This window comes from Plectropomus leopardus, chromosome 19 (assembly GCF_026936395.1).
Source record: "Plectropomus leopardus strain MGB_pleo_1.0 chromosome 19, ASM2693639v1, whole genome shotgun sequence".
Lineage (NCBI taxonomy): Eukaryota > Metazoa > Chordata > Actinopteri > Perciformes > Serranidae > Plectropomus > Plectropomus leopardus.
Genome location: NC_142194.1, coordinates 2,805,679 through 2,816,315, shown reverse-complemented (window position 1 = coordinate 2,816,315; position 10,637 = coordinate 2,805,679). Strand labels below are relative to the sequence as shown.

The 10,637-nt window shown below is 41.4% G+C and overlaps 1 protein-coding gene across 1 annotated transcript; it reads left to right on the top strand.

Moving 5' to 3' along the window:
• Positions 1-442: 442 nt before the first annotated feature.
• On the top strand, positions 443-6,533 carry plaub (plasminogen activator, urokinase b). The gene is made up of 11 exons (XM_042508101.2): positions 443-584; positions 667-772; positions 1,252-1,356; positions 1,435-1,588; positions 2,298-2,395; positions 2,490-2,546; positions 3,448-3,646; positions 3,730-3,881; positions 3,956-4,096; positions 5,235-5,383; positions 5,470-6,533. The coding sequence occupies exons 1-11, from the start codon at positions 522-524 to the stop codon at positions 5,662-5,664; spliced, it is 1,419 nt and encodes a 472-aa protein (XP_042364035.2). The 5' UTR covers positions 443-521; the 3' UTR covers positions 5,665-6,533.
• Positions 6,534-10,637: the final 4,104 nt, after the last annotated feature.

The window sequence follows — 10,637 nt, the reverse complement described above, 5'->3', positions numbered from 1 at the left end:
TGAAAAATAGATCAAAGTCATGTAAGAGACCTTCTGATTTCACCTTACAGACAAACCTATTAATGACTGAAACCAGCTCTTCATGTGGTCATTATTGGGACACACCAGTTACCCAACTGGTGCTGCGGTGGTGTCACTGGGCGTGGACATGAGTATCCCGCAGGTTTCTGGTGTCCACACAGTCATGAATGAATATGCGTCACTGTATTATTTTATTACTTAATCCAGACTGAGTTCGGCGTTCAAACGGCTGCACGTCCGATGTGACAGCTCAGACATACCAAACTCCTCGATACATTTCCCTGGAATCACTGATGTGGATTAACGAGATTTCACTCATCCACTCGCCCTGCAAACATTTCTTCACACCAAATCAGAGCAGCCAGCCTGTGCTCAGCCAATCAGGGCGCTCCCTCCTCCCCGCACACCGCAGACAAAACAGAGTCGCCCTGAGGAGGTTCTCATACTCTGCAGGAGCGTTCCTGCTGTTTGGATTTCAATCTCTGCAAAGAGGCAACACGATGAAGACGACAAGTTTTGGTGTTTTAATTTTCGCCCTGGCGGCTGTGATGACGACCGCAGCAGTAAGATTATTTTTTATTAATTGTACTGAAATGTTGGATTTAAGTTTTCATGAGAATTTATCTGATTTTTTTTGCATCTTAGGGCTCGCTGAGAGAAAAAAGAGGAAGGGCATTTTCTGTCTTCTCTTCTTCTGACTCCTCTTCGTCCTCTTCTTCTTTTTCCTTCTCCACCTTGTTTGACAATTCAGGTGAGAAACTGCATCCGTCAGTTCCTACTAATGTCCTAAAATCCTGGACAGGTCCTAAGATCCTACTAATGTCCTAAAATCCTGGACAGGTCCTAAGATCCTACTAATGTCCGAAAATCCTGGACAGGTCCTAAGATTGTAGAAATGTCCTAAAGTCCTAGACAGGTCCTAAGATCCTAGTAATGTCCTAAAATCCTATGAATGTCCTAACATCCTAGGAATTTTATTTAAATAGAAATAAAATCCTAAAAATGTCCTGAAATGCAAGAAATGTCCCAAAATGTCCTGAGAAATGTCCTGAACAATGTCCTAAAATCTGAGTAATGTACAAAAATCCTAAAATCGTCCTAAAATCTGAGTAATGTCCTAAAATCCTAAAAAAAAGTCCTAAAAAAGTGCCCCCCATGTAAAGCACGTGTTTTCCTGCACCACAGTAACACTCGGCTGTATTTAAGTGTACGATGTCATTTTTTGGACAGGAGGGATCTGTCTGAATGGCGGCAGCTCCGTCCCGTCCTTGACGACTGGAGAACACATGTTCTGTTTGTGTCCTGACGGTTTCGAGGGGACACGCTGTGAAACAGGTATGAGGCTGATCCGACCAACCCAAAAACGTTCATATTTTTCACGTTTTTGATGAAAGCCGCCTGCTGTTCCTTCAGCGACGCGTGTCGAATGCTACGAGGGTGTTGGACTTTACTACAAAGGGAAAGTGTCCAAATCACAGAGTGGACGGACATGTGAGGACTGGAATTTAGACACCAGGGAGCGCTACATGACTTCAGACATCAACGCAGGGAGACACAACTACTGCAGGTAAGTCCATAAATAAAAACTTCCATCCATTTTCAGCAGCTTATCCGAGGCAGAGCAAAGCACTCCACACATCCTCCATCCTCCACATCCTATTATTATTATCATTATTATTATTATTATTATTATTATTATTATCATTATTATTATTATTATTATTATTATCATTATTATTATTATTATTATCATTATTATTATTATTATTATCATTATTATTATTATTATTATTATTATTATTATTATTATTATCATCATCATTAATTCATTTCTTTAGCTAATTTTCTCATTATTTCCTTGCACTTTAAAAAAAATCTTGCTCATTTTTAGATTATTTCCTCTTAAATTGTTATTTACTTTTTCTCATATTAAAAAAAAAGAGAAAAAGAGTCAAGCCAATTTGCCCATGCTCCAAAGGGTTAAATGATTTAAAATGAAAAAATGTGGGCGGCTGTAGCTCGGGTCATGAAAACAAAAGCAGCAAAAGAACATATACTAACTTAAGTTTAAAGATCCATGACTGATAAATAGCACTTCAGGCACTTCAGGAAAAATGTGTTATGTAATTTGGGAGAAACTGACATTTTAAAGCTAAAATCCATCACTTACAGCCTCTTAATTAGTGTTTTTACTTCAAATTCGAAGTGCTGGACTGCAAAGAACAAACATACACATAATATCTTCAACATGTTCAGTTTGATCTGATGTGTTTCAGGAATCTTCACTACAAACGGCGTCCGTGGTGTTACGTAAGGAAAAACCGGAAGATTGTGTGGGAGTACTGTGGTATTCCACGTTGTGGTTCAGAGTCTTGTAAGTGCATTCTTTGTCTTTGCAGCCTCCCAGTAAAATCTGAGCCAAATTGCATGTTTCATCAGAGTTAAACGCTCTAATCTTGTATTTGCAGCCCCACCTTCGCCTGAAACACCACCGCCCCCACCGGCGCCCACTACGCCAGAGCCAGGTAACCTTCCTGCCTCACTCAACTCTGTCGTGGCTGGATGATAACGCCACAGTGTCCTTGTGTCACAGTTTTATGGTGTGATGATGCTTTAGCTGAGGTCTGGTTAGGTCAGGTTCAGGGAAAGATGATGTTTTGGGTTAAAGTGAAACATGGAACATAAAATCTGCGTTTTTGCACATGGATATCGCACAAAAGACCTTTAGCACGTCCCTTCTTTACATTTTTTTCTTTGCATTTTTACTCAGAACCAAGAAACTGGCAGCATCATGTTGCTCCAGTGTGTCATTTTAGACAGCATGCCAGAATCGCAGAAGCAAAAGAGGTGTGACTGGCGTATTGGACGCATTGTTTCTTGATGGCTGAGCTCGCTGCTGGCTGTCCGACAAATTGCCCCTTGGAGATAATAAAGATAACCTTTAATCTAGTGTCACATATAACATTATATGACCTTACTATCAATAACAATGACATAATATGGTAACAATCATGTACCATCTCTGGTATACGGCGGCTGATCTCGTCCTTTGCTCAGAGCTTAAGGAGCTCCCGAATCTCATTATTTTCCCAACTTATGGGCATGTTCAGCAGCTGCTTTTCTTCCATTTAGCCACTAACCGCTCATCTCCCGTGCTGGGTCGCACTCACATCAAAACGTTCGGCCCATAATCTCATCCTGCAGGTAGACTTTTTAAAAAAACAGATCTCAGTTTGGCGCTGTTACTCCCTCCGTTGCTGGCTGAAAAGCAAAAACTCTGTCCCTCCATTCTTCCTTCGTACATTTTATACTTTAATTTAATAATGATACGATATTCCCGCCTTGAACAGGCAGTGTAAAAATGAGCTCCTGTATCACACTTTCATGCTTTTTTCTCTTCGACTGTTTCTGTGTATCATCCTCCAGCTGCAGAGTCCACGTGTGGCCAGCGCTCCCGCAGAAAGCACTTGAAAATCGTGGGTGGAACAGTTGCCACTGTGGAAACGCACCCGTGGATCGCTGCCATATTTTGGCGAAGCAAATCCAAGGAGACGGTGTTCCGTTGTGGGGGCAGTCTGATCTCGTCCTGCTGGGTCCTCTCAGCCGCCCACTGCTTCCCTGACGGGTACGATGTGACATCACTTACGGGAACCGCAGCAGGTGCAGACGAGCAGCAGCTTGACTTTTTTTTGTGAATATGCATTTCAGCTCCCACAGAAAGCCGCGCCGCTTCTCCGTCATCCTGGGAAAAAATGCGATGAATGAGACAGACAGGACTGCGGAGCAAAATTTCAAGGTGGAAGAAATCATCCTCCATGAGGGGTTTGACAACAGTGACGGAGACTTCAACAACGACATCGGTATGAACACGTCTTCAGATGCCGCAGGGTCGATAATGTGATGGGATCAAAGCTGATTGATAAATGTTTTGCAGCTCTGCTGAGGCTGAGGGACAGACAGGGGAGGTGTGCAAAAGACAGCAAATTTGTGAAGACGGTCTGTCTGCCGCCGCCGCAGCAGAGGCTCCAGGCCGGAGTCACCTGTGACATCGCTGGATACGGGAAAGAGAAATACGGTGAGGAAAGTCCACCCAAACACCACACCCGTGAGTGACAGCTGAACATAAATGACGAGTATTAAGGGGCCAAAGCTAAAGGGTCTTTCCAAAGCCGGAAGCTCCTTAACCCTTTATTGGAGATGATTTCCCCAACACATGACACCTGAACCGTGGAAAATCATGTCAGCTAGATGGGGATGGTTCATTCAGGCCAGAAATTTGCCAAGCTGCAGACGATGTTTCCAGTGACTCCTGTGCCCCCAAGAAAGGGTGTTTTTTAGTGACACAGCTGCATTTCTAGCGGCATTTGTGCCCCTAAATAGGTGCTTTTAAGCAAAACATTGCATAGTTTTTAGCAGTGTTTGTGCTCCCTAACATGAGCATTTTTACAGACACATCAAGCAGTTTCCAGCTGCATTTGTGCCCCCAAAACATTGGTGATTTTTGGTGACACTGATGCATTTCTAGCAGTGTTTGTGCCCCTAAATGTGGGTGTTTTTTTAGAGAAACATTGCATATTTTTTTGGCAGTTTTTGTTCCCCTTTATGTGGGTATTTTTGAGGGACGCAGCATGTAATTTCGAGCTGTATTTGTGCCCCTAAAGTAGATGTTTTCACCGATGTTTGTGCCCCCTAGCACAGGTATCATTGAGAGACACATCCAAGTGTATCCAAGTGCATTTGTGCCCCCCAACATGGCTGTTTGTAGCAACAAATTGCTGCATTTCCTGCAGGGTTTGTGCTTGTACTTGGGTGATTTTTAGTGAAACATTGCATTGATTTAACCCCAAATGCAGGTGTTATTTTTAAGGGACACCGCTGCATTTCCAGCAGTGCTTGTGCCCTCAAACATGGTTGTTTGGTACCTCCAAACGTAGGTAATTGTTAGCAACGCTTTGCAATGTTTCTGCCCCCTAAAGTGTTTTTTTTTTTTTATCACTGTGTTTCCAGCTGCATCTCTACACCCAAACATCTGTGTTTTGTATCGGCACACTGCGACATTTCCAGTGAATTTTTAGAGCACATTGAGAAAGAGTTACAAAACAGAAAGCAGCACTTTAAAGCTGCACACTGTAATTAGTGTGTTTAAACCTCTAATTATGGATCATGTATTTATGGATGCTAAGTTGTACAGTAACCGCTCTTCTTCTCTGCAGGTTTGTGGTACAAGTCTAATTTCCTCAGAGAGGCTCAGGTGAACCTCCTCGCCGACGATGTGTGTCGACACGAGGACTATTATGGAAACATGATCAGTGATAACATGTTTTGTGCCGGTCGTCCCGACTGGAGCCGCGACGCCTGCGAGGTATTCACGACAAGTCCAAACTCGATCGAGGCTTTCACGGATCGACTTGTTGATTTCCTTTAATGCTGCTCGTCTCTCTTCCGCAGGGAGACTCCGGAGGGCCGCTGGTGTGCCAGGTCGGCAGCAGGCTCTTCCTGTTCGGAGTTGTCAGCTGGGGCGAAGGTTGCGCCCAGGAGAATCGACCCGGCGTTTACACCAGAGTGACCAACTACAACCGATGGATAGCAGAGAAGACGGGGCTGCCGTCCATCGCTGCCGGATCCATGTTTCCTCAGAAGTGAAAGTATTTTATATTTTTCTTAACAAATCCCATGAAAAGAACGAAACCAATGATGAATGTATCTATTAGAAAGAAAGGCCGGGTCTAGGCATGCTCCACCTGCCCCACTCACCCCAAACATAGATGTCTTTAGCTCCCAAAAATTCTCACTTTGAGCGTGTTTTTGTCACTATAGCAAGGACACTTAACTTGCCTGTGCATGCTTCTAGGATTTAAGTTAATTTCTTGGATTTTAGGACATTTCTAGGATTTGGGGACATTTCTCAGATGTTAGGACATTTCTTGAATTTTAGGACATTTTTAGGGTTTTAGGACATTTTTAGGGTTTTAGGACATTTTTAGAATTTTAGGACATTTTTAGGAGTTTAGGACATTTCTCTGATTTTAGGACATTTTTAGGAGTTTAGGAGATTTTTAGGATTTTAGGACATTTCTTGGATTTTCGGACATTTCTCGGATTTTAAGACATTAGGGTCTTTGCTGGGACCTCTGTGTGCCTGCCAAAAATACAGCAAAATGCTACTGTTTTATTTAAGATTTTGTGATGTATATATTTAACTGTCATTTCAGGAAGTAGTTAATTTTCTCTAATTTTCAGATTGAATTTAACTAGTCAGTAGTTAAAAGGCTAAAACTTTGAAAAACACCATTATGTTTCTGTACTCTGTTTTTAAAGGGTTTGTTTTTATACTGAAATGTCATTGTGTTAGAATGTGTCAGCGTGTTTTACATGTATACAGCTGTGGTATTTGGCCCTTATGTTGCATCATTTTGTAAGTTTTTGTTATATCTTGTATGTTTTTTATGATGCTGTATGAGTAAATCAATAAGTTGTGCAAAAATCTGTCTTGAATAAAGTCGAAAACTTTTTTTTTTTGGGCTACTACTTGTTAAGTTGCTCCTCGCCATCTCCCCATATTTATGAAAGAAATCTAACCAAATTGCTCAGCTTTCAAAGGGTTAAGCTAAACAAACTCTCTAAAAACCCTCCTGGATCATCGTCACAAAACTTAAAGACGACCTGAGAAATTTCAGCTCCTTCTTATTTACTGCGGTTATTATGATGTCATCCAGTACTCAAGTCCTCACCTGAGTCACCTGTGCTGTTTTTCCGTCGTTCATGACGTCAGCACCATCTTGTGGTCAAAAACATCGAGACAACAGCTCAGTCTGAGCCTCGCCACAACATCAACATTTAGCTCTTCACTGCATCTTTGCAGCAACAGTTCTTTTGATTTTTGGCTGCTGGATTAAAAGCAACACATCCACATTTTTCCACGTTGCCTCTTTTAAATTCCTCTCACTCTGTAGGAACAAGCTGAGACGAGAGCTGAGATAAAGATTCTGTGGCTGTGATCTAAAAACAGTCTTATACATATATATTAAGACACATTCACATTTTTACACGAAATGCGGTTTTTACACATATTAATGTGTAAAATTCTATGTGTTTTTCTATTATTTCTCCCTTTCTCTCTCTCTCCCTTTAAAAAAAAACAAAACAACAAAAAACATTAATTTTCAGGATTTTTTTCTTGTCACCTTTTACCAGTTTCCTGTAATTTGCTTATTGCCTTTTCCCAAGTTTTTGCAGAGAATCTAACCTTTTTGTTCAGGTTTCAAAGGTTTACATATTTATGAAGATATTTATGGAAGGAGTGTGAATGCAGCACAAGAAAAACTTCCAGGTTTTAAAGGTTCAGGCTCCATCAGCGGGACTCCATCGGGCTGACTGAACTGTAATTAGTCTGCCTGCTGCAGTGACCCACTTCCTCCCCTTCATCCTCTTTCTTTGACTCTCAACATACTCTCACAGAGCAGCGAGTACATGAACACACACACACACACACACACACACACACACACACACACACACACACACAGGGACACATTAATCTCCAGCAGCTGTACAAACAGCCACAGCATCCACTAAATTTACCAGGTTTCTTTTTTTAATGGAGGAGGAAGCGGCGGCCTCGCTCCTCTTGTTTCCTCCTCTGAGACTCGAGTTACTTCAACATCAAACATCCTGGAAGTTCGAGGAAGTTCAGCAAGTCTGCTCTTAATCATCCGACTGCTTCACATGTTAGTAAACCCAAACTGCTCTAAATAATTTGCACGTTACAACATAACGCTAAAAGGAGATGTGGGATTCAATGTGATGTAATAATTTGAGGTGTTTCTCTTCTTTACAGTAACTTTGGTCACTTTTCCTCTTTTCTAAGTTTCTTTATTAATATTAAAACATTTTTTCTATGTTTTGGGTTTTTTGCTTGTTTCAAAGGTTGATACTCTGCCTGATATATTTTTAGCGTATGCACTTACAGTAAATCGACTTTTACCACATTTTATTTTTTCACTATTTAAGACATCCATTGGTTCCATTTCCTTAAAAAAACCCAACATTATTTCAGGCTGAGCAATGAGCAAAAAAAACTAAAAGGTTTATTACTTTGACATTTTTTTGTCAAATCACCTGAATATTGATATAGTGTTGTAGGTTTTGGGCTCACTATTGGTGCTTTCACAAAATACTTGAATAGTGAGGGTTTTTGTTTTATTATTTACATTTGTATTTTATACTGATGTTCATTAATTTGCTTTGTCACTTTTAAATAAACATTAAATTGAATTTTTATAGTTTACACTTTAGTGTAAAATTCAAAATTGTATTTATTAATATTGAATATTGAATTTTTAATAGATCTTTTTTCTTGTTTGACAGTTTGATACTTCTATAGCCTGATATATTGTTTAACATTAGTCTTTGTACTTAAAGTACATTAATTTTTCCCAAATTTCAATTCAAGTTAACTGTTGGCTCCAGTAATTTTCTTAAAACAAAAGAAAGTTGTATTTGATGATTATCATTAATACTTCTTGACTCAGTTACTGCACCCTCTTGGTCTAAATAATGTATTTTGTTAAATTTACTTTAAATAGTTGACAGTGTTATTGTTTTGTTTGCAAAAAAATGTTGTGCAAAAAGTACAAAAAAAGAAAAAAGCTAGGGAAAACATAAAAAAAACTACATTTATAATTATATATTTTAAATTATTTTACAGAATTACTATTATTTTTCATATCATTTGCTTGCTTTTTTCTTTCTTTTTTCCTATTTTTTCGATTTTTATTTATTTATTTTTTGAGTCAAATTTCAAAAGGTTAAACAAAAATAATTTCTGTTAAAAGAGGGAGTTCCTCCTGTTGACCAGCAGATGGCAGCAGAAGCACAATAAATGACCACCTGACTGCATCAACTGAGTTACACACACACATACACACACACACACACACACACACACACACACACAGAGGAGCTACAGATGGCGCTCCATGTTTACTCCTGTCTCTACATCCTCCAATCAGAAGCCGGCCCGTTAAGCCTCTGTGATGCATTAAGTCAGTGGGTTTTCCATGTGTCAGTCCTGCCGGGTCGAGATAACAGTTACAACTGACAAATGACGACCTCATCTCTGCTCGACGCTCCTGTGAGAGCGTTTTGTTAAAGCCGATGAAGCGTAACAAATGACACAAGATTAAAGTCGGGGGCAGCTGCTGAAGCATCGCGTGCATCAGCTATAACTCATGAGTGTGTATTTTTAGGCTCTGGGAAACAGCGAAAGTCCATTTGAGAGATATTCTATGACTATCACAGGAGGTAACGCTCAGAGGTATCAGATCAAGACGAACCTGAGTCATGTCTGAGATACCGTCGGCCGCTGCGCTGAAAACACTTTCTGTTAACCATAAAGGAAAAGAGATGCAGCCTCTGACAGGAGTACATCAAAGCAGAAGTACCTCAAATTCAAACCTGATCAAAATAAATGTTGTATGTTTTTTGTTTGATGCTTTACATTTGCAAAATGGATGGATCTGCTCTTGGAAAAGTGCAAATCTATCCTAAGCAATTTCACCCAATGAGTCACATTCACACACATTCACACACTAGGCAGGTTTCCATTAAATCTCAAACTGCGCAAATTCAGATCAAGAATATAAATTACGCCTAATGGAAACATCAATTTCGAACAAAAACTCCTATATATCGCAAAAAAGTTTTTACGCTCACATGAGGTGGTATTTCAGGCAACTGGAAAAAGCTGCAAAAACTGCAGCTCAGCAGCAGAGGAGTACAGGCGTGCTGTACCAGAGGGAAACAATAATTCTGCTGGCGACGCTTTTCTAGCAACGCGTCTCAGTGTGATTGCCGCTTAAGCAAAATGTTGACCGGAGGAGTCCGGGATCAAACTGCCATCCTTCCAACGACAGCCCGCTCAACCACTGAGCCACGGCTGCCCTCACGTACACTGTGTACATTATTATACTGTGAAACTTTAATACCCACGTTTGGTGCCTCAAAAGCAGCTGAAAGATGCAGCGATGACCCACTGAAAAGACATCTGTGTGGCTGTTTTAGGCCAAAAAACGTCCTCCTACTCGTGGAGGAAAGAGCGGGAGCCCCTCGAGCAGGAAATGAGGGAAATGACATCATAGGTGTGTGCTCATTGGCCGGGCAGCGCAGGAATGCTGAAGGCAGCCTGCTGGGTGAGAGTGGGAACCAGACGCCGCAGGCCGGTGGTGACCACACATGGGAACATTTGAACTTCATTAGAGTGTGTGTGGAGCGCACAGGTGGAGGCTGCAGGATGGACGCACCTGAGACAGAGACGCCGGTGGCTGAAATGTCAGCGCACAAAACAAGAGGCTGCGTTGATGAGACGCCAGGGAGCCGCAGCGCGCTGCTCTGGCTGATCACCGCAGCTCGAGGATGTGAACGGCCTCGGCGCTCGCTCCTCTGTGTTTCCTACGGGCCACAACACACACATCATGATCCCCTCATTAAGTATGACTCCTGCCCACAAGTGTCAGCACTTGCAGGGAGGCGGATCGAGAAGCAGTGACCTCAAAACATCTGCTCTTTAAAACAACACGGCGCTCCGCTCATCCGCTCCCAACGGCCAAAACCCCTCA

Coding starts and splice junctions, on each gene's coding strand:
- plaub (XM_042508101.2), top strand. CDS start 522: ATGAAGACGACAAGTTTTGGTGTTTTAATTTTCGCCCTGGCGGCTGTG. Junction 1,357..1,434: donor GGGGACACGCTGTGAAACAG/GTATGAGGCTGA, acceptor CTGTTCCTTCAG/CGACGCGTGTCGAATGCTAC. Junction 4,097..5,234: donor ATACGGGAAAGAGAAATACG/GTGAGGAAAGTC, acceptor TCTTCTCTGCAG/GTTTGTGGTACAAGTCTAAT.